Raw genomic sequence first — 25,565 nt, 5'->3', positions numbered from 1 at the left:
TGCCTTGCCTCGCCTAAATAAAAATAAATAAATCAATCAATAAAATATATGAAAAATTATCAAATAAAATAAAAAATAAAATAAATAAAATAAAAAATAAAATAAAATAGCTAAAAATACAAACAAAATAAAATACAAATACAGCTACGTGAGACAAACATAAGGCTCCAAGACAAATAAAAGAAATTTAAATTAAATTAAATTTGTTCCTAAAATATGTAATATGAAAACAAAATAAAATACAGCCACGTAAAGAGTCAAAATATCAAAAAAACAAATAAAATAAAGTAAAATAAAATATCCCAGTACTGGACTGCAGCTAGAAGCGCATCTGCAGCAAATATATGCCAAAGTAGTTGACAGTTCATTCGGCCGTGGTGACGCCTGATAAATCAGGGACTAAGCCAAAGGAAAATGAATGAAAATAAAATAAAATAAAATAAAATAAAATAAAATAAAATAAAATAAAATAAAATAAAATAAAATAAAATAAAATAAAATAAAATAAAATAAAATAAAATAAAATAAAATAGTATTTTACTTCAGTTTCACAGTAATACATTCAGTCATGTCTGGTAACAAAACAAATAAACTTTCAGTATCATTAGAATATATAAAACTTAAGATCTATATGTATTATAGTACCATAATGAATGTATGCATTTTCTAAATTTTACAAAAAAAGAACAAATTGTGCAAGTTTTGATTACGTTTTTCCCCTTAAATTAAAATACATTTTGCGTTCAACATTATTTTTTATATTACTTTTTTATATGAATTTTACAAAAAGTAAAATAACAACAAGTTTTACTTCAAAAAGCTTAATTTAATTTGCATTAAAACATGTAGAACAAATTTAAGGTGTCAACTTAAAAAAAAAACATCATAATAAAATAACACACATCATCTCAAAAACCATAATAAATTTTGCATTAACTCAGGAAATATCAAAATTTTACATATATCATATTTAATTTTACCTTCATTTTATCAATGAGTTATTCAAAACATTCAATTCATTAAAAATAATAACTTTATTCACAATAAACATGCTTTCTATGTTTATTAACATCACTTTTGTGAATGTAATTTGATATGGGCACCGTCAGGGGACGTCTCATGAGAGATATTTAATGCATTGTTTTTGTCGGCTCAGTGTTCTGCCACTCCAGCAGGGTTAATGTGTGTGTGTGTGATTATTATATCAGATCTGTGTTCCTGTGGAGCAAATGGAGCACATCTAAAGGCCAGTGCTGGGTGTGAAATGGCAAACAGATGCTTTAGAAGAGGCCGTTTTCCCACGCACCCGTCAGATGACAAAGCAAGGTGCCGACAGCGTCCTGTCAGCATCTGGACTTTAATCAATGAAATGTTACACTGCACGTATACAGTACTCTGCAAACGACCTAAGCACTATACCAGCTTTGTTGGCCTTTTGCACAATATATAATCAATCAGTCTCGTTATTAAAAAAAAAACTGAAAATGCAGTAAATATGTACACAATCAACAACAGTTTATCTTCAAGCTAAAGTCTATGTTTAATATGGCTTCCCTGTTTTGTTCTAATTGTCGTGACATTTTCCAAAGTAATGTACTGTCTTATGTCTCACGTCTTTTAGAACTTTCCAGAGTTCTTCTTTGGATTTAGAGTCTCATTCCTTTCTTTTTCTGTCCAGGTGATCTCATACAGTCTCTATAATATTCAGGTCTGGACACTGTGGAGGCCATTTTATGGTTCTTTGCGTTTCATCAGCTGTTTTCCTTCTCCAAATAGGATTTCACTGCATTTAGCAGATCATTATTACTTTCCAGAGTTCTTCTTTATGTTTAGAGTCTCATATCTTTCTTTTTCTGTCCAGGCGATCTCATACAGACTCTATAATATTCAGGTCTGGACTCTGTGGAGGCCGTTCCATGACTGTCTGTGTTTCATCAGCCATCTTCTTTCTTCAAATAGGATTTCACTGCATTTAGCAGATTATTATCACTTTCCAGAGTTTTTTTTTAGGTGTTGAGGGTCATATCTTTCTTTTTTTTTGTCCAGGTGATCTCATCCAGTCTTTATAATATTCAGGTCTGAACCCTGTGGAGGCCATCCCATGACTGTCTATGTTTATCAGCCGTTTTCATTCTCCAAATAGGATTTCACTGCTTTAGCAGATCGTTATCACTTTCCAGAGTTCTTCCTTAGGTGTAGTGTCATGTATTATTTTTTTCTGTCCAGGTAATCTCATACGGACTCTATAATATTCAGGTTTGGACCCTGTGGAGGCCATTTCATGATTTGTGTTTCATCAGCCGTTTTCTTTCTCCAAATAGGATTTCCCTGCAATTAGCGGAGCATTATTACCTTCCAGAGTTCTACTTTAGGTTTAGAGTGTCATATCTTCCTTTTTCTGTCCAGGTGATCTTAAACGGACTGCATAATATTCAGGTCTGGGCCCTGTGGAGGCCATTACTTGACTGCATTTCATCAGCTGTTTTCCCTCTCCAAAAAGGATTTCACTGCAATTAGCAGATTATTATCACTTTCCATAGTTCTTCTTTACGTTTAGTCTCATATCTTTCTTTTTCGGTCCAGGTGATCTCATACAACCTCTATAATATTCAGTTCTGGACACTGTGGAGGCCATTTCATGACTATCTGTGTTTCATCAGCTGTTTTCTTTCTCCAAATAGGATTTCACTGCAAGTAGCAGATATTTATCATGCTGAAATTGAAAACTATTACTACAGAAGTGTTTTCCAGAAGAAATGGCATGGTGGATTAAAACCTATCTGTACTTTTCAGCATTCACAATTCCATCAATTCACACAGCATTGCTAAAATGCAGCTCAAACCAGGACAAACATCCACACACCTATGACTGGTTTTGTGATAAAGGATCATATGTATCCACTATACCATCAGTAAAACAACAGATTTAATGCTGGCCTAAAACTTTTTCACAGCACTGTTTATATCTATATCAGGGGTCAAGGTCTGTGGAGAAGTGCAGACAGACAGAAGAGGGCAGATAGAGACTAATGTAAACACCAAACAATACTTGATGTCTGGAAATCGTCCAAACTCACTTGGCCCTCTCCGTTTCCCCACTGGCTTCAATTCAAACAGATTGGTCTGTGATTCACATGCAGACGGCACATCTCCGCCCCGCCACCAAAGGAAAGCCATCTGACATCCAAGAAGATCTAAAAGACTTTGTTTCCTGCTTTCTCAGAGCTGCACAAAGTACTAACAAGCAAACTCAGAAAGTTCCTGCACTGTAAATATATCCTGTTAATGTATTTTATGATTCACAGGAGTTTTCTGTTTATTTACGATTGTGAATTGCACTATTGGACATTGATTTTTGGTCTGTCACCTTTTATGAATATTCAAATTTGGAGTTTAACAAAGTGGCTTTTATTGTTGTTTTTGTAGTTTTGAATGAATATATTGTGCAAAAAATAATTATAGATAATCTGCAGAAAAAAAAGAAGAGTTTTTGTCTTGTTTCTAGTCCAAATATTCATTCATTCATTCATTTTCTTTTCGGCTTAGTCCCTTTATTATTAATCCAGGGTCACCAACAGCAGCCAACTCATCCAGCATTTGTTTTACGCAGCAGATGCCCTTCCAGCCGCAACCCATCACTGGGATACCCACATTCACACACATACACTACGGACAATTTAGCCTACCCAATTTACCTGTGCTGCATGTCTTTGGACAGTGGGGGAAACCGGAGCCGAGGCTTGAACCAGCAACCCAGCGACCTTCTTGCTATGAGGTGACAGCACTACCTACTGTGCCACTGCTTCGCCCCTAGTCCAAAAAATAATTCTTAAATCAAGAGGCATTTTCTAGACAAGCAAAACATATTGTCTTGTTTTAATAATAAGTCAAAATTAAGTGATTTGTTCCTTCTGCTAATGAGGAAAGCAAAATAATCTTGTTTTTCCTTTTGACATAAGATTATTTTGACTTTTATTACAAGACAAAAAATCTTAGCAAGGTCGGCGCAATAGCCTAGTGGTTAGCGCGTCGACATATGGTGCAGTAGCACGTCAGGGCGTCACGAGTTCAAATCCCGGCTTGAGGACATTTCCCTACCCTACCCCCCTCTCTCTCTCCAACTTCGCTTCCTGTCCTAAATACTGTCCTATCTATTAAGGCAAAATGGCCAAAAATAAATCTTTAAAAAATAAATAAATAAATAAAATCTTAGTAAGAAAAGCATTTTTTGCAGTGTTTACACAGAAAAAAGTACTGGAAGTTTTTTTAACCGCTTTTTTCACTGTAATTTACAACACCAATACAGACAATATGTCTAATATGCCCTATCATACACGTTAGTGCTTCCCACACATAGGCTTTACTTGGGCGTGCCACCCAGGTATATAGGGTATATGCCGAAGCATGCTAATAGGACTTTGAATTTGCCAGTAACCTGGGTTAAGCGCTTCCGGTCAATTGTATGCCGATGCAAAAATCGGCGCATTTAAGGTCAGTTTTCTTTAAAAATCAGCGATCTCCACTAGCTGAGTGATATCTGATATAAAGTGGGTCTCAGATTGTACACGAAGCACTGCAATAAATAACAATTACATATTCAATGGAGCTTCTGCGCTAGCCTGCCGATTCTGACGGTCGCATGCGAGTAAACAGCTTTTTGTCTCGTTTTACGCTTGAACAATGAAATAAATGCCAAAGTTTATTTAACTAAATGTATTTTAATTACATTACAACATCGATGCTGTAAAAGGAACTGTGTAACATGGAAAAAAACTCACAATAACAGGTCACCGGAAGTAGCATCGCTACTTTCTAAATTAAATAGCTTTTAAGTAGCAAAGCTATTTTAATACTCAAGTAGCGCAGTAGCGTCCACAAAGCCCAATTTACCAATCGCGGATCAATAAGTGTCGGCACCGACATTCACAGGGCTGTGAGGCCGGTGTGTAGCCAATGAAAGTAATGCTGCGTCCCAATTCGCATACTATCCGTCCTAAATAGTATTTGAAAGTAGAATTAGTATGTCCCAAATCGTAGTATGTTGAAAAGAGTATGCCAAAGGTTGCCGTGTGCTTTACTATTTCCGGTAAAAACTCAAAGTGTAGAAGCATCCATACTCTAACCGCTGATATTGCCCACAATACATTGCGTGTAGGACGTGAATTCGATTTAGAACTACAAACACGGGTGAAAAGTGCAAACAAACTACAAACATGATCGATGCGCGAGACCAACCGTCAAGTAGAGAGGCTTCGGTAAAGATGTTTGTATGACTGTTAATTAATATCTAGTCCACTGGAACATCTTTTAATCGCATTTTCTGTGTTATATTTCATCTGCAACAACAATACTGAAATATATAGAGACGTGTTTGGACATTAACATCTGAATGCAGAATTATCCAAACACCTGAGGAGATTTCTCTGCACAAAAGACTCGTGAATGGGAGATTAACCTGCTGCTGCTGCTTCTCCAATAAGGTAGGAAATTAAATATGAAGGAAATGTGGATGATTGACAGGGCTCGTAACTAAGCAACACAACGATCTGTTAACGAGGAAGTAGTATGTCCCAAAAGCTTGCATACTTTTCTGTTCCACACTCAAAAGTGTGTACTTTTCCTTCACAAAAAAAATACATACTTTTAGGGTGTAGTATAAGCATGCGAATTGGGACGCAGCATAAATCAATATGATGGCGAGCATGATGATTTCTTCTTCCTGTTTTACGGTGGTTGACAACAACTTTTTGGTGTGTTACTGCCACCTCCGGTCGGTGACGTCGCCAACCAAACTAGGCCAACACGAAAAACTTGCTTGATGGAAAGACGACTGAGGGAGAGGAGTTATTTCTGAAGCAGGATTTTTCGTGAGCATACCTCGAGATGTACATGTTAAGATGCAATAACTTAATTTCTGATGCTGTGCTCAAAAAATACTTTAGTAATTTATAGTAAGTACTACTATAATTTACTGCATTATGTAGTGTAATTTATCAATGATGAGTTGTAAATATATATACAATATGCATAATGCTTATGCCAAAATATTTCTCTTTACTATAAAATACTATAATAATGTGTAACACCTGGTTTTATTGGATTTTTTATGTTTTTGCTGTTATATACTATAATTTGCTACTGTTTGGTACAATATATATTATTTACAGTGAATAACTGAACTGAACAATTCTGCCTCATATGATTCATTGACAGTTTTAGTGTTCACTAAGATATGATTGACTTGGATTTAAGTTGCTTCGATTTAAAAATGAAAATTGTAAAAATAGCTTAGATGTAGCTAAGCTACTTTTGCCATGTAGCATTTAGCTTAGCTTGTTACATTTTCCAGGGGGTAGCTTTCAGTGTAGTTAAGCTACATTTTAAGTAGAGTAGCTAACAGCTTAGCTCACTACATTTTTCAAGTAGCTTGCCCAACACTGATGATCCTATTATTATCATCTTTTACACTTTTTTGTATCGGTCCAAGAAAGCCAAACATTCATGATCGATTAACCAGTGGAAAATCTTCTCTTGCTCTGCGGTGCGTTTCCGAAAACCATCGTTAGCCAACTAAGGTCGCAAGTTCCGTCTTTACAAACATAGTTTGTTGATTTGGCGCTTCCCAAATCCATCGTTACAACAAACAATCGCAAACTGCAAACTTGTATGCTTGCAATACACCTCTGGAGCTGTAGTTAGAAACATCGTTCCTGTGAGGCGACAGTGCTAACCACCGTGCCACCCTGCTTGAAATATATATAATAATTCTAAACTAACTTAATCTTGTCATAGCATTTGTATATTGAGGTCACCTAATCATTTAACGTGCTTCTTTTATCTCACTTGTAAGTCACTTTGGATAAAACGGTCTGCTAAATGAATAAACAAATGCAAAGCAAGCACAATTAAACAAGCCAAAACACAGGGTCAGTGTCAGTTCAAGAAGAAGCAACCTTTGAATCCTTCAATTAGCCGTCGACATTGAAAAGAATTCCTGAGACTTGCACAACCATCCAAAAAAAAAAAACACTGAATATGCTAGAAACAAAGCGTTAAAGATGTCTGCTGCGCTTCCTCTTGTAATTTTCTCTGGCAGGGCTGATCTCCAGCAGCCTCGCAGCCTGTAATTTGACTTCACCAAAACCATTTTCTGAGCTGAAACAATGACTAACAGGTGAGGAGAGCTGACATTTCTACTGTGGTTTTAAACAGTACATTGTTAACGCAAGACAAGCAGGAAGTGTTTGTGAGTAACCTAATGAAAACCGCAAGATATTTTGATTTCAAAACTTACAAAACTACTTGAGTTGTTTTATTTGGTTTATTATTTTTGTTTTACTCTAATTATGTAAGGGTGGCACGGTGGCTCAGTGGTTAGCACTGTGCAGCTCAAAGCTAGAAGATCGCTGGTTCGAGTCCCGGCTGATTCAGTTGGCATTTCTGTCTGCATGTTCTCCGTGTTAGCGTAGGTTTCCTCAGGGTGCTCCGGTTTCCCCCGCAGGCTCATTCTGAAAACGTAGCCCTACATGCGTTTCTGGAGAGCATGATTATAAAAATACTTTTTTTAAATATATATTTTATTTAAAGTTTTTCACATTTTAAAGAACAAACCCCAAATCCCTCCCATGCCAGCAAATAATAATAAGTAAACATATTTGAAATGTAAATACATATGCACATGCACGTCCACAACTGTACAGGTACTTAATCATATTCCTCCATGAGAAATCTATACCTGCACATATCCACAAGTCCAGTCGATTATCTGCATATGTACATTACATATAGAGCATATACACATATGAGAGGACAAATCAATACAGATAACAAGAGAAGAGGGAAAAAATGAAAAAGCAAAAGAGATAAATAAATAAATAATAATAATAATAAAAAATGTAAACAAAAATAATAATAATAAAAAATAATAATATATATATATATATTTTTTACAAAAAAATAATAATTATAAAAAGGTTTTCGGATGTATGAACACCTATACATACCTGATTATTGAACATTTGTATTTTGTACACATTGCTATCTTTCATGAAATCTTCCACACCACTCAGTTTTCATTGGTCAGTCTATAGACATTCAAAATAAAAAAATACTTTTAATTCAACTAAATAAAAATTATACGCAGCAAGATTTTGTTTACAGTGTCGGTACATTGAACCTATTGATTAATTTAAATGTTATCACATTAAAGACTTGACCTAAAGTGGTTCCTAATATACCTTTCTGGAAGAACGGCTTAACTATAGTGTAAATCCCCAAAATTGAGTGCTGGCTAACAGGTTAAATAAATGAGTAGGTTGTTGTTTGTGAAGATTCATTATCAAAGTAGACTCCACAGCCCTGGTGGCACCACAAGTAGGCAACAAATGACAAACTAAACATCAGACGACGTTTTAAGTGGTTGGGAAGGGGGGAAAATCAAATAGGCTTTTGGTATTAACAAAGATGTTTCTGTTTATGCACGTCAGGCAGCTAAGATGGATGTGTCCCGTTTTAGGTCTCAAGTCTTCAAACGTGCTCTGTGACGTGTCCCTTTATTGCAGAGCGGTTTTGATGTGGGCTTCTGGTTTCCCTTCTTGTTCTTCCACAGTTTAAGTGAATGTGACACACAGCTGGGTGTTGAAGACGAATGCCGTTTAGTGATGGATGCAGTTAGGCATGCTGATTTCCATTAGCACCGACACGGATGGAGGACGAGAAGTGGCATCCTGTCACAAGTCTGGGGCTGTGTAATATGACAATACATAGATACTGTAGTGTATATTGTATAGACAAAATAAAAAGTCTATCATTTGATATTATGCTCTATTGTGTATGTAGCTACGTCGCAAAATTCATCGTTTAAAGTAACGAGGGTTGCATAATCGAATCGCCTGCACAGGGGGAGAACGCATTAGAACACCCACTTCGAATGTTATCACTCGATTAAATGGGCATTATCAGTGATTATCAGCGGATAGATATGGGCCAGTAGGGGCCTTCTCCACCTACTGGTAGGCTCAGAAGGCTGTTATCTTCATCCACATGGTTAATCAGCTATGCTAATAGAGAAGACTCCAGATCCAGATCTGTTTTTGCATTACTGTGATGGTTGGGTTTACAGTTGGGGTAGGGGTAGGCGTTAATAAAATACAATTAATGAGAAATTTAATAAATAATATAAATAATTCTCGTTAACTTTCAGCTGCAGCCACAGCTGTATGTGATCTATTAACCATGTGGATGGATGATAACAGTCTTCTGATTCTACCAGTAGGTGTAGAAGGCCCATATCTATCAGCTGATAACCACTGATAACGCCCATCCAATCGAGCGATAACATTCGAATAGGCTGGTGAGGATTAAAAGCTTTACTAACACCCGTGTCTTTGCAGTGATTGGAATGGAGGGACGGCAGAGGGAGAGCGTGTTAGGATCAAAAACAGTACTAACACCCGTGTCTTTGCAGTGATTGGAATGGATAGACGACAGAGGGAAAGCGTGTTAGGATCAAAAACAGTACTAACACCCATGTCTTTGCAGTGATTGGAATGGAGAGACGGCAGAGGGAGAGTGGGTTAGGATCAAAAACAGTACTAACACCCATGTCTTTGCAGTGATTGAAATGAATAGACGACAGAGGGAGAGCGTGTTAGGATCAAAAACAGTACTAACACTCGTGTCTTTGCAATGATTGGAATGGAGGGACGGCAGAGGGAGAGCGTGTTAGGATCAAAAACAGTACTAACACTCGTGTCTTTGCAATGATTGGAATGGAGGGACGGCAGAGGGAGAGCGTGTTAGGATCAAAAACAGTACTAACACCCATGTCTTTGCAGTGATTAGAACGAATAGACGGCAGAGGGAGAGCGTGTTAGGATCAAAAACTTTACTAACACCTGTGTCTTTGCAGTGATTGGAACGGAGATGGCAAAGCCTGAGAGCTACGTCTAAATGCTTAGCTTTTTGTTTATTTAAGATAATACAAATAAATAAGATTTATTTTCTACCTGATTCACAGATCTTGTCTTCTTCCTCAGCAACACCATCTAAACCTGTTACAAATACTTTTCCACCATGGTGCAATATTACACACAGTGCAATATTACACACAGCGGGGTGTTGAAGACGGACACCGTTTAGTGACGGATGCAGTTAGGCATGCTGAATTTCCATTAGCACTGACATGCATGGAGGGCGTGAAGTGGCATCCTGTCACAAGTGTAGGGATGTATAATATGACAATACACAGTCAATATACTGTATACGGTTTGGACAAAATAAAAAGTTTGCATCACAAAATACATTGTTTACAGTAATACTGTCACGAGAGGTGCATAATCGAATGGCATGCACAGGGAGAGGGCGCATTAGAATCAAAAACATTACTAACATCTGTGTCTTTGCAGTGATTGGGATGGAGAGACGGCAAAGGGAAATTGGGTAACACTATAATAACTACACACTATGAACCATTTATTAAGCATTAGCATCTAGTGAATTCATTATCTGTTAAGCATTAACTCTACATTAATAGACGTTAGTAAGCAGTTTATAACTGCAACTACAAGTGCTGTATTCTTGATGTACAACCACATTTATAATGTGCTTAATACTTGTACTTTCCTACTTTGTTAATGAATTATTTTTCATTACTAAATTCAGTATCGCATTATTTACAAATCATTTATTTAATAATAGTTGGTGTTTTTTTAAGATCATTTAGAATGAGTTAGTAAATGATTAGTAAACTATTAAAATTAACATTTATATATTTTATTATTCAGGCATATACTAATAGTTAATTTGTATGTTAATAAATACTTTAGTAACTCAATTTCATCCAGTTTTGTGACCTAATCTAAAGTGAGGACTATTTATACTTTATAAATCCCTTATAAATGACAAATAAAGGCTCAGTTATATTCCAAACAGGAAAAACGAACATAAACGACTTTATTCATTCCTATTCATTTGAAGATACAGATGAAACTGTATCAAATCAAAAATAAATCTCTGCAACCATACGTGAAATAAAATTACTGTACAGTTTAAACATTGCATCTTATTATATTGTTAAATTACTATATTGCTGTTGTTTTATCCAATTTTATGTCGTATTTTGACACTCCTGTTATTTGGCAATGTTTAAACTTTACAGTAATTTTACTTTTTAGATAAGTTTGCAATGATGATTGTTCAATTGATACTGAGCCTTTAGTTGTCATTTATAAGGGATTTATAAAGCATAAATAGTCCTCACTTTAGATTAGGTCACAAAACTGAATGAAGTTGAGTTAATAAAGCATTTATTAACATACAAATTAACTATTAGTATATGCCTGAATAATAAGATATATAAACATTGATTTCAATAGTTTATTAATCATTTACTAACTCATTCTGAATGATCTTGAAAACCCATCGACTACTCTTAAATACAACTGGTTTGTTAATAATGCAATACTTAATTTAGTAATGAAAAGTAAATCATTAACAAAGTATGAAAGTACGTTTATTAAGCACATTATGAATGTGGTTGTAAGTCAAGAATACAGCATTTGTAGCTGCAGTTATAAACTGCTTACTAACGTTTATTAATGTAGAGTTAATGCTTAACAGATAGGGAATTCACCAGATGCTAATGCTTAGTAAATGATTCATATTGTGTAGTTATTATAAAGTGTTACCGGAAATTCTGTTAAGCGGCGGTCACACTGCACTTTTTGCCCTATAGATTTCCATTGATACTCAAGCGAATGAGGCAGACTAGAAACGCAAGCTCGTGCGACAAGTTTCGAAAGTTCAAGCTTGGTGAACTCTGACCTGTGAAATCGCATCACTTGATGGCATAAGACCAATAGAAGATCAAAACATGACCTCTCACGAAGACGACATGCGACAGAGAGAGTGCGCATTAGAATCAAAACAATACAAGCAGCTGTGTCATTGAGTGATGGCAGAGCCCAAGAGCTACCTCTGAGTGTTTGGCCTTTTGTTTATTTAAGATAATATAATTAAATAATATTTATCACCAATCATGTCTTCTTCCTCACCCACACTATCAAAACTTCAGCTGATCAGCTGTAGTTTAAACTGAGCATCAGAAAGGGGAAGAAATGTATTTTAAGTGACTTTGAATGTGGCATGGTTGCATTTCGGAAATGCTGATCTACTCGGATTTTCACGCACAACCATCTCTAGGGTTTACAGAGAATGGTCAGAAAAAGAGAAAATATCCAGTGAGCGGCAGTTCTGTAGACGCAAATGCCTTGTTGATGCCAGAGGTCCGAGGAGAATGGCCAGACTGGTTCCAGCTGATAGAAAAGCAACAGTAACTCAAATAAGCACTTGTTACAACCGAGGTCTGCAGAAGAGCATCTCTGAACACACAACACGTCCAACCTTGAGGCAGATGGGCTACAGAAGCAGAAGAACACACCGGGTGCCATTTCTGTCAGCCAAGATCAGGAAACTGAGGCTACAATTCACACAGGCTCACCAAAATTGGACAAAAGAAGTGGTCGGGTCAGAATTTGGTGTCAACAATACACTGTAAAAAAAAATATCGTAAAAAAAAGGTCAAATGACTGGCAGCTACGGCTGCCAAACAAAAACCATAATATTACGATAAAATTTCTTTGTTAAAATAAAGTGCAAAAAATAATAAATCTACAGATATTTTCATTAAAATGTTTACAGAAAAACACTGTTATTTTACAGACTTTTCCTAGATTATTACGATCAAATCTGTTCAAAACAGTTACACGCTGTTACACGCAGTTACACGCAGTTACGCAAGAGTTTTACAGAGAAACACTGTTGTTTCACAAACTTTTCCTAGATAACTATGATCGAACACCATCAATAAAGTGACTGCACTAAAATTTCAAGAGAAAAAATGTTATTTAAAATAATTTTATATCTCAACCATTACAATTAAACACCTTTAATAAAATGCAAAGACTTGCTCATGGTCGTAGTATTTATATAATAGAGGTTTAAGTTATATGGAATAATTTAGTTACAAATCTGAAATGAAATGGAACTGCAATGTGGAGGGGATGCTGACAAAGGAGTGCAGATCCAAATGCAGGTTTATTACACAGAGATGGTCAGGCAAGCAACAGTCAACACAGGGGCAAAAAGATGTATGCAGGGAATCCACAGTCATGGTCAAATAACAGCCAAATGGTCAGTCCCGGTAGCAAACCACATAAACAATTAACAAACAAAGCACGGCAAAAGAAGAGAAACGCATCATAATGTTCACAGTAACAGTATAACAAGACTAAGCAATTGGTGCGTGCGTCTGTGCTGGTTTTAAAGTCCATGTAATCAGTTCATAACGATCCTCCGACTGTGTGTGTGCAATCAGCGGGATCCGGAACAGGTGCATGTGTGCGGAATTTATCTATTTTATTTATTGAACAGATTTGATCGTAATAATCTAGGAAAAGTCTGTAAAATAACAGTGTTTTTCTGTAAATATTTTAATGAAAATATCTGTAGATTTATTATTTTTTGCACATTATTTCAACAAAGAAATTTTACCGTAATATTATGGTTTTTGTTTGGCAGCCGTAGCTGCCAGTCATTTGACCTTTTTTTTAAGATTTAAATTTTTTTTTACAGAGCAAGTAATTACAATTTATTACTTTAATTTTACGTAATTTTAAATGTACTTCAAAAAAACTGTAAAAAACACTGTGTAAATAATACGGCAATTGTATTGTATAAAGCAGGAAAGTTGCTGTAATTTGTCATTAATTATATAGTACATAAAATAACAGTCAAGCTGTTAATTTACAAATGTTGTTTGTAATTTTTACGGACTTTTGAATATAATTTAAAATAACAGAAAAAATACTGTATAAATAATACAGTAATTTCCTTGTATAAAAAACAAAAATGTCAGTAATTTGTTTTTAATGATAAAGTACCTAAAATGACAGTCAAACTGTTAATTTAGAAAGATTGTTTGTCATTTTACAAAGTTTTGAATTTAATTTGAAATGACAAAAAAATTCTGTAAAAAATTTAGAGATATTTTCTGTAAAATTAGGTTTTTTTTTTACAGTGTATGTATCAACCTTGTATCAACGGTTTAAGCTGGTGGTGGTGTATTGATGTGGGGGATATTTTCTTGGCACACTTTGGGCCCATTAGTACCAATTGAGCATTGAGTCAATGCCACAGCCTATCTGAGTATTGTTGCTGACCTTGTCCATCTCTTTATGACCACAGTGTACTTCTTTTGATGGCTACTTCCAGCAGGATAACGCACCATGTCATTAAGCATGAATCATCTCAGACTGGTTTCTTGAACATGACAATGAGTTCACTGTACTCAAATGGCCTCCACAGACACCAGATCTCAATCCAATAGAGCACCTTTGGGATGTGGTGGAACGGGAGATTCACATAATGGATTTGCAGCCGACAAATCTGCAGCAACTGCGTGATGCTATCATGTCAATATGGAGCAAAATCTCTGAGGAATATTTCCAGTACCTTGTTGAATCTACGCCACAAAGGAATAAAGCAGTTCTGAAAGCAAAAGGGGGTCCTAGTAAGGTGTACCTAATAAAGTGGCCGGGGAGTGTAAAGTCAGAAATATGATCACAAATGAATGACTAAAAACTTGTGTATATACAGTACATGGTTCTGCTCCAACACTTTCAAACACAGCTGATCCAACTAATTAAGGCGTTCAAGACTACTAGAGAGTATTAAGCAGGAGTGATCTGACGGTGGTTGGAGCTAAAATCTGCAGAGCTGTGGCCCTCCAGGAATTGAGTTTGAGACCATTGCTTTAAAATGAAAAAAATCAAGGACATGAGATGACTTACATCATGATATAAGATTTTTGTCATGTCGCCCAGCCCTACACAAGTGTCGCAAATGTGTCCCGCTTAAAGCATGTCTGACCTCATCCAGCGTAGCTAATGCTGTGTTCCGTTCAGCAGAGTCAGAATTTCCAGCTTCCTACTTGGAAAGGTGCAGCAGAAAGTCAGACTTCCAATTTGGAAACTCGTGCGGAAATCTGCAAGTGCCAGCATTACATAACAATCAGACCCGTAAATGTTTGCAGAGACTGCTGACTGAAACATGTTAAATGATGGCCTCTATTGACAATCATACATTTCATAGCATCATTAATCCTTGGTTAAAAGAGAGGTGTGAAGAATATATGTAGAGCTAATGCTTATCCTGGTCTGTAAGGTCTATTAAGGGTATCATATAATGAAATCCTGGATATACCTATGGATAGCTGAAAAATAAAGGTTCTGTATATTGTGAGCCTCAAACACCATTGTTACCTTGTCCTCATATAAATCTTGGTAAAAAAAGGCTAATCATAAATAAAAAAAAACACAGACTCTGACAAACCCCACACAATCATTGATAACAACCCAGGCTCACTCTGAAAACGTAGTCCCGTGGACGTTTCTGGAGACTGCGAAATACAACCCGGGAGGTACATATTTTTGCTGTTTTTGTTTTTCGCGAATCCACGAGAGGCCGCTGTGTGCGCTTTTTTGCATCCCGAATTTCTCTCACGAGTCCCATTCGCGCCTGTGCTGTTCTTGCGTAATCCCACCAGAGGCCGCTGTCGGTCGACCGTCTGTCTGACTGACTGAATGATTGACTGGGTGACCGGACAATCGACTCACCCACCCTCCTCCTTCCCTAAACCCAACCAATTTTACGGATTGACCCACCTGCCCACTTACTTTCCTAAACCCAACTGACAATTTACAAAAGCCGTCCAGAAAAAGAAGATTTTTACCACGTTTTCGGATTTTTACCACATTCTCAACCCTGTTATTCACTCGTTCATTTTATTTTTTCGGATTCTGTTTTGGTCTTATCTAATTTCTGGAACCGCTCTTCCCCAGACTCAAACCCGGTCGCCGTCATCATGGTCAACTCCTCTCTGCATCTCAAGTCCACCGATGTACACGACGAGCTAACTGGACAAACTGGTTGCAGCAGGAAAGCCCTCCATACAGAGGTAAGCGGTCAGCCGGTAAGCGCCAAAAGGAACGGCGTCACACCGCCCCGTAGCGTTCGCTAAAAAAATTAAATGAAGCCATACGTACCTCCGGTTACATAATTCGCAGTCTCCAGAAACGTCCATGGGACTACGTTTTCAGAATGAGCCCGTATTGATTAATAAGTACTCCCCAAGCTGCATTTGATTTGTCACAGCATTTCCTACTGAGATTACAACAATTAATTTTTTTAAAATACAAGTTTAACGTGTATATAAGCTTTATTTTTTATTATTGTATGTTCAAAGTAAACAAATGCTTTGTATCAATTTAATTACACCCATACAATAGACCCTTTTCCCATTTCCGGGAGTTTCTCAGTAGCGGAAGTCGTCATAGTTGGGTAAACTATGTCATTCATTCATTCATTTCCTTTTGGACTTTATTAATTATCCGTTTATTAATCTAGGGTCGCCACAGCGGAATGAACCGCCAACTTATCCAGCACGTTTTACGCAGCGGATGCCCTTTCAGCTGCAACCTATCTCTGGGAAACACCCATACACACTCATTCACACACACACACACACACACACACACACACACACACACACACACACACACACACTACGGACAATTTAGCTTACCCAATTACCCACATGTGTTTGGACTTGGGGAAACCGGAGCGCCCGGGGGGCAAACGCAGGGAGAACATGCAAACTCCACACAGAATTGCCAACTGACCCAGTTGAAGTTCGGACCTGCGACTTTCTTGGTGTGAGGCGACAACACTACCTACTGCGGAACTGTAAACTATGTACAACAAATAATTCTTTTACAATCCTATTCGCTGAAATAATAAAAGAAAAGCTCCATGATGAGGTTATCAAGACTTGGGAAAAAAAGGGAAAAAATCGTGTTAGACTGATAACGGCAGCCAGAGGAGACAATAATGTCCGATTTACTCTCAGCCCCATGGACGCTGCATTATAAACACCTTGCATAAATGGTCATTCGTTTTTTGTCATTTGACGCAAAGATGACATAATACATAAATGCATATGAATGTTCATATATTTTTATTAAAATCAAAATATTAAAAACTTTCAAGGGTTGAAGAATATGATGACTGTTAAACGCGTCATAACAGTCTTGTGAAAAGGATCCATAGGTAACAATTTATTGTAAAGTCTCATTAGTTAACACATTGAAATCAACAGTGAGAAATAGCCATTATAGTTATATGTTAACGTTAATTAAAAAAACACAAGTTAAACATATTAATTATTAACTCCATTTGATAAAATGATTATGAATTTCCATCAGTGATAAATCGTCACCTTGGAATTATAAGGTTTTAATCTGCATTCTAATCTGCATTCTGAGTGATTTGGATACATTGAGCCTCAAAGTTTTTGCATTCCATAGCAAACAATATGTGTGTAACATTTATTTTTTAAATAAAAAAGTCTTAAAATGTAAACAAATTATTTTAAAAAATCCCATAACGTAAATAAGTTGTCATTTAATAAGAATATGTCAATAACTCAATTTTGACAAAAATGTCAGACAGAACCTTATAATTCTAAAGTGACGAAATAGCCATGTTTTAAATTTTAAAAACACAACTGAATTTTATGAGTTATTAACTCAATTTAACAAAATTCGTTATTAGGCAATGCATTAGGCAATGAAACTTTTTAACCTATAATGATTAATAAATGCTTTTCTAGTTGCCATTACATAGACTTAAACTGATGTTAACAAATGTAAACTTACTGTACAGAGATAACGAACAAATGGCCTCATTCATTTTCTTTCAGCTTAGTCCCTTTATTAATCGGGGGTCGCCACAGCGGAATGAACCGCCAACCTATCCAGCATATGTTTTACGCAGCGGATGCCCTTCCCAACCCATCCCTGGGAAACCTATACACACTTATTCGCACACATACATACACTATGGACAATTTAGCCTACCCAATTCACCTGTACCCCATGTCTTTGGACTGTGGGGGAAACCGGAGCACCCGGAGGAAAAACCCACACAAACGCCGGGAGAACATGCAAACTCCACACAGAAACACCAACTGACCCAGCCGAGGCTTGAACCAGCGACCTTCATGCTGTGAGGCGACAGCAACTGCGTTGCCCGAACAAATGGCCTGAATAACATATTAAATATATTAATGTTTGAAAATAAATTGCCTATTAACATTAAAGGCACTTGGAGCTATGATGAACAACCCCTCCCTGCTGAAAAATCCAGCTTAAACCAGCCTTGGCTGGTTGGCTGGTTTTAGCTGGTTGATCAGCCTGGTTTTAGAAGGGTTTTGGCCATATCCAGGCTGGTTTCCAGCCATTTTCAGCCTGGTCTTAGCTGGTCAGGCTGGAAAACCTTTCTAAAACCAGGCTGGTCAATCAGCTAAAACCAGCCAACTAGTCAAGGTTTAAGCTGTTTTCTTCAGTAGGGCTGAAATACAATAATCTCTAAAAATACAACAATTTAACAACTGTCACAGTCACCAGTGATCTAGCCCATGCAGATACATGGAGAACTACAAATCTGCCAGCAAAAGAACTACAAGATCCAGTCATGCACCACTTACACACCTGACCTAGATCCTGTCTAGGCACACACACACACACACACACACACACACACACACACACACACACACACGCACACACACACACACACACACACACACACACACACACACACACACAGTGATCCAACAAAGCCTTCACAGCTGTGCATGGAGGCAGCAATGTTATGTATGTTTTTTGTTCATTTTAAAAATAATTTCTAAATGCATTTAATAGTTCTTTCATTTTCGTTTTAATTTTATTCAAAAATATATTTAACTTGTTTGTTAATTAAATCCTGTTTTGCTATTTAAACTATTATTTTTATGCAACAGTCAAGTTGCATGTTAATTTGCTATGAAGAAAAGGAAATCATTTATTTTTGACATGCTGACTTATGTGAAATCGTGAATATAGCTCTATATAATCATGTTGCAATTTTGAAATGATTGCTTTTTTGCTTTGAGTAGGCTATTCTAAGACCAGTTCAAACTTTTATAAAGTTTTTAAAATAAAATCAGTTGTTCACTGTATAAAAATATAACATTTTGAAATATTTATATTTATCGGCCTATACAGTGCATCCGGAAAGTATTGATAGCGCTTTGCTTTTTACACATTTTTTTATGTTACAGTCTTATTCCAAAATTAAATTAATTGATTTCCTTAAAACTCCACACACAATACCCCATAATGACAATGTGAAGAAAGATTTTTTGAAATTGTTGTCAATTTATTAAAAATAAAAACCCTGACAAATCACATGTACAGAAGTATTCACAGCCTTTGCTCAATACTTTGTTGATGCACCTTTAGCAGCAATTACAGCCTCAAGTCTTTTTGAATATGATGTCACAAGCTTGGCACACCTGTCTTTGGGAATTTTTGCCCATTCGTCTTTGCAGTACCTCTCAAGCTCTATCAGGTTGGATGAGAAGAGACGGTGTACAGCCATTTTCAGATCTCTCCAGAGATCTTCAATAGGATTTAGGTCTGGGCTCTGGCTGGGCCACTCTAGGACATTCACCGAGTTGTGGTGAAGCCACTCCATTGATGTTTTGGCAGTGTGCTAAAAGTGAAGCGCTATGAATATTTTCCAGATGCACTGTATATTGGTTATCAGCCTCCAAATCTAAAGAGTTATCGGTCATCGATATCGACCCAAAAATCCATATCGGTGCATCCCTAATATTTTCTAAACCCAAATTTTGGAGCACACTAGCTAACAGACATCATTAAAACTAACAGACTGAAACTAACATCTAAATCTATTTACATTTAAAGGGACCTTTAAATGCACAACATGATCACTGATTGGTCGGTAATGATTTTATGAGGAGTCTTGGCGAATGGCTGATTTTATGTTATGGGAGGAGCTGTGAAGAGTGCATTGTGGTGTGTGTGTGTGTGTGTACGTGGCCGCAGACGCATTAAGCAGATAATCTTTCAGTCAGCAAGTGCCGCGGGAAGCCGGGACGAGCCACTGACAGCTCCTACAAAGCTGTGAGAGGGGAAACCAAGGCGCACCTTGTCAAGCCTTAATTTGCTTTGATGCATTCCCGCTGCCCCGAGCCATCTTGGCATGCAAGCCGAGACAGATGTTGCTGCCGTACGCCGCATCCTTATAGAGGGTTTCTTTTGTACACCGGCGGAGATCATATTTAACCCGGCACAGGGGGAAACAAAGGCCCTCTCTGTGTGTGCTGGGAGCTCCTCAGGCCCGCCATGACAGATAGCATCTGACAAGCTCACATGAGTCGTTTTAACAAAAGGATTTTCTTTTCTTTCTTGATTCTGAAAATTACAGTGTGCTAATAAACCTTAATCCTGAGCTGGGAATGTGGTGTTTTGGCTGGCTCTGGTAATCTGTTGTTGTAGATGAAGATCTGGAGCAAACTTGTCTCGCTGACAGAGAGATTATTAGGGTCTCAGATACTGGCAGGTACAAAATGTGTTGGATCCCAATAAAAGGGACGGGGAAAAGGTTAAATCTGTCTCAAGCAGCCAAGAGCTGAAAGATAGCGGACTTCAAAGGACATGTGTGACCAAATGGAAAGGGAAAGTCGAGAGATGGAGAAAGAAAAAATGACATTCGCAATGAAGCCTGTGCAGATGTGATGGGCCCAAGAGTATTTGAACATAGACATAATACTTAAAGGAGCACTCCACTTTTTTTTTTGAAAATTGGCTCATTTTAGAGCTCCTCTAGAGTTTTACCATGATCTTACCTTATGGCACTTTCATGTTAAGGATGAACTTTCTATTTGAGTTGCTGTCAAACTCATCTACAACTATACAATGTGAAACATGCATTGTTCTCTGATGAGTCCACCTTCACTCTCTTTCCCACAACCAGGAGAGTTACGGTGTAAGCCCCAAAGAAGCATCCCACCCAGACTGTTGCATCCCCAGAGTGAATCATGAGAGTGGATCAGTGTTGGTTTGGGCGGCAATATCATGGCATTCCTTAGGCCTAATATTTGTGCAAGATGTCACTGCCAAGGACTGGCAAATCATTCAGGAGGACCGTCTGCACCCAATCGTTCAAACATTGCATCCTAAAGGCAGTGCTATGTATCAGTATAATAATGCAACAATACACACAGCAAGACTGGTGACAGAGTGGTTTGATCAACATGAAAGTAAATTTGAACATCTTCCATGGCCTGCACAGTCACCAGACCTAAATATTATTGAGCATTTTGGGGTGTTTTGGAGGAGCGAGTCAGGAAACATTTTCCTCTAAAAGCATCTCAGATTGACTCGGCCACTATTCATCAAAAAGAATGGCTCAAAATCCCTCTGGCCACTGTGCAGGACTTGTATCTGTCATTTTCAAGACTAATTAGCCGCATTTCCACTATCGGGCCAGTGCGGGCCAGAGCTTTAATCGGGCCAGGCCGGGCCAATAGCCCGGGATGTTGAGAAATGAGGCCGAAATCATGTCGCGTTTCCACTGTCGGGCTAGTTGCTCGCAGCGCGTCACGCAAACACCGCCCCCAGAACGTCCCCCGAATCAAACGTCACACAACCCGTCACACAACCCGCCCACTTTAGCGGGAACAAAAAAAACTCAAATTATAACCACAAACACAACCTGGCATCACTACGAGAGCTGGAAGATGGAGAACACCGAAGCGATTGCTTTTTTACTGTTTGTGGTCTTTTGGTGTAAGGCCAGACAGCGATCCCTGGATAAGGACATTCGAGTTCGGCGGCATTTATTTTTTCTTCTTCTTAGTGAGTTGATCAAGCGCGATAGCAAAACAAATGTAAGGGAAGAAAGCATCTTATCTCCTCTTTACCTGACAGGAAATCTCCGCCTTTGTACGTAACCCCGCCCCGAAGCCCCAGTTGGCCCTCCTTGGCCCAAGGTAATGGCGTGCCGAAAAAGGCCGGACGCTGGCCCCAAGGAAGCCCCGCTTTGGCCCGATTACGCCCCGGAAGTGATAGTGGAAACGCGACTGGCCTTGGCTCGCCCTGGCTCGCTCGCTTTAGGCGCGATAGTGGAAACGCGGCTATTGATGCTGTACTGGCCGCACAAGGAAACCGGGTGTTTCAATGTCATTGTCCAACCACTGTATTATTCAGTTTCTGTGCCTGAAAACCAGAAAAATCTAAAAAGCACTGTTTATTTCAGCAGCACCTTTGCTATTTTTAGAGCCTTTTATACTGAAAATAATATCATATACTGAAAATTGGACCCTAAAACCATGGCACACTGAACCATTGCACCCCAAGTAAACAGCCCCAGATTAATCCTCCAGTACCTGGTGACCAGCACAGCCGCGTCCACAGGAGGAGGGTCATCTCTGCTGCCAGGAACGTGATTGTTTCCCAGATATCGGGCGCCATATTCCTCGTGCTGCCAGTGACAGAAGCTCTCTAGGGCTTTTTCTCCATGATGACCCACCTTCAGCTTTTCCTAAGAGACACATTGAACATTATCTGCACATTACAATCCAATTCACAGCCAGAAAGCAGTAAAACTAGATGCTTTAACGGTTTATTTGTTGTAATAAAGCTAAAACAGTAAGCCATAATGAATGGGCAGTAATTCTGTCCCACGCAACTGCATTTCTGTTTGCCTCGAACTAAATATGACATCGACTCCCAGGGATAAATAGTTTACTCTACAAGATTTCATTTTAAAGACCCTATAAAACTGACGAGAGCAGTTTATTTTGTTTTGAAACAGACAAATGGGGCACGCAAATCAAATTTGGACTTAAACAGCCTTTAAATAATGATGTTGACATAAATCATGATTCGCTACTTCGCTACTTGCTAGTCATTGTAATAAGCATTTTATTGCATAATGGTTTGAATGCACAACATTTGTGGTCAGTAAGGAATGATTTCCTGAGATATATATGTGGCAATGAGGTCTGGGGTAACGATACAAAAAATTCTGCTTTACATCCCAGAAATAAATCCTGTTTTTTAAACCATTATAAAACAGATTTTTAAAATGTAAATAATGTATGATAATATTACTGATTTCAAATAAATGCAATAAATCCCCCCCCCTCCAAAACACCACAGCACACACATTGTCACAATCACCAGCGATCTAATCCTTACAGATTACTGGTAAACTCACAGATCGCATAGAACTACAAATCTGCTATTAAATGGACTACAAGTTCCAGTCATGCACCACACACACTCACACCGGTTCCTGATCCTGACTGATTGCAAACACACAGCCGGAGGATTGTCAAAGCCTGATTACTAGGACCACATCGGCTGACAGAGTGGTTTGATGAAGATAAAAATCCATCTATCTCTCATGGCCTTCACAGTCAACAGATCTAAATAATCCTGAGCCCCTTTTGGGTGTTTTGGAGGAGTGAGTCAGGAAACATTTTCCTCCACCAGCATCAAGTAGTGACCTGGCCACTATTCTGCTAGATGAACGGCTCAAAATCCCTCTGGCCACTGTGCAGGACTTGTATCTGTCATTCTCATGATTAAATGATGCTGTGTTGGCCGAAAAAGGAAACTAGGTGTTACAGCATTATATGGACTACAAGTTCCAGTCATGCATTACACACTTACACAGGTTCCTGATCCTGACTGATTGCAAACACACAGCTAGAGGATTGTCAAAGACTGATTACTAGGTCTTTAAATACAGTGCACACACACACACATCTGTGCTGAGTCTTGTTTTACTGATTGTGAACATTATGACACGTTTTTCTTGCATTGCCTTCCGTGTTTGAACCTTGCTTTGTTTTGTTTGTTTTATCTTGTCTGCTGCCTACCTTTTGACCATTTGTGTATTTATTGACCATGACTCTGGATTGCCTGTATACACCTCTTCGCTCCTGACTGTTGCTTGCCTGCCTATTCTTAATAAACCTACATTTGGATCCGCACCTCCCTTGTCAGCGTCCCCTTCACATTCCACACATTGGTCTCAAATTGGTGCAAAACAAAACACAAAAAAACAAATTTAAAGGTCCCATGAAGTGCTTTGAAATATGCATTTTTCAATATTTGACGTAATCTCAACCAAAACACAAAGAGACGTAATGTAGCCTCCCCTTTTCCAAAAAACAGCCAATAAAATTTTGTTTTTATCAGCGCTCTGCCAGTGCATCAAATGAAAAGCAAATGAGAAGTGTCTTGAAGGGGGCGGGGCTTGTTAGATACTAGAGAGCATTTGATTGGTCAAGGTTTGATGCGACGTGAAAAAAATCGTTGCTCCATATAGGTGGAAGTGACGAACCACAAGCTTTACATGTTTATATCAGTTTTATATCTTCTAAATGCGAACTGTCACTGTTTTAGAGAACACTAGCTTATAAAAGATCTCTTAAAAACTAACAATACTGATACTACTAACATCTAAAAAAAGTTATTTTAATTTCATGGGACCTTTAAAGCTTTTTATCTACTTTTAGCATACAGATTTATTAATAAGTGTGGTTTACTACCACACTTGGAACTAATTTCGAGAGGATCAAAAGCTTATGATCAACACGACTGGCACCTCATTAGCTCAGTAATCTGCCCTATTAGATGATTACGAAAGCATTATAAATAACCAAAGTTTTTTATTACTCCTCTACGACTTGAAGTCCCCCCCCCCCCCCTTCCACCCCTACTTCCCACCCTTTTTTCCGATACATAAGCTCGAACTCCCCTCTCGCCCTTCTAATGGGAGGGAGCCCCGGGCTCGAGGATATTACGAGCTCAGGGCTTTCTCCCGGGACAGCATGCCAAATACGCTTTATTGAATATCAGTGTGAACTGTGAAGTGTGAACTCTTGAAAAGGCTATTATATAGCATTGTGACATTTCGAGCACACCGGCTCGTCATCAGACGTCATAATCTGACGTCAGCTTTGGTATTGGCGCTTTTATATTTTCGATTTCATTCATTCATTCATTTTCTTTTCGGCTTAGTCTCTTTATTAATCTGGGGTCGCAACAGCAGAATGAACCACTAACTTATGCAGCATATGTTTTATGCAGCGGATGCCCTTCCAGCTGCAACCCATCACTGGGAAACATCCATACACACTCATTCACACACATACACTACAGATAATTTAATTTACAATTTACAATTCACCTATAGCGCATGTCTTTGGACTTGTGGTGGAAACCAGAGTACCCGGAGGAAACCTACACCAACATGGGGAGAACATGCAAACTCCACAAAAAAATTCCATCTGACTCAGCCGAGGCTGGAACCAGCGACCTTCTTGCTGTGAGGTGACAACGCTACCCACTGTGCCGCCATTTTCGATTTCAATTGCCTTTTTTTATAATCTAGCATACGAGACTTGTATAAAAATGGTAGCTTCCCCAAAGTGTTGAATGATATATTGTGTATCTGCATGCAATCTTGTTTCACTTTTAAACGTGTATCTCAGAAATAAGTATTGAACACGTCACCATTTTTCTCAGAAAACATATTTCTGATGGTGCTGTTGACTTGAAATTTTCACCAGACGTTGAAAACAT

The 25,565-nt window shown here is 38.0% G+C and overlaps 1 protein-coding gene across 2 annotated transcripts in view; it reads right to left on the bottom strand.

The window, feature by feature from the left end:
- The window catches only part of adamts17 (ADAM metallopeptidase with thrombospondin type 1 motif, 17), a 312,511-nt gene that overhangs the window by 205,519 nt on the left and 81,427 nt on the right, over window positions 1–25,565 (bottom strand). For both annotated transcript variants that reach the window (XM_056461008.1, XM_056461009.1), the window contains exon 6: window positions 22,355–22,509. In XM_056461008.1, the coding sequence (XP_056316983.1) occupies window positions 22,355–22,509 (155 nt within the window). The remainder of the gene's footprint in view (window positions 1–22,354; window positions 22,510–25,565) is intronic.

Source organism: Danio aesculapii, chromosome 7 (genome assembly GCF_903798145.1).
Source record: "Danio aesculapii chromosome 7, fDanAes4.1, whole genome shotgun sequence".
NCBI lineage: Eukaryota > Metazoa > Chordata > Actinopteri > Cypriniformes > Danionidae > Danio > Danio aesculapii.
This window is presented reverse-complemented; position numbering and strand designations above follow the sequence as displayed.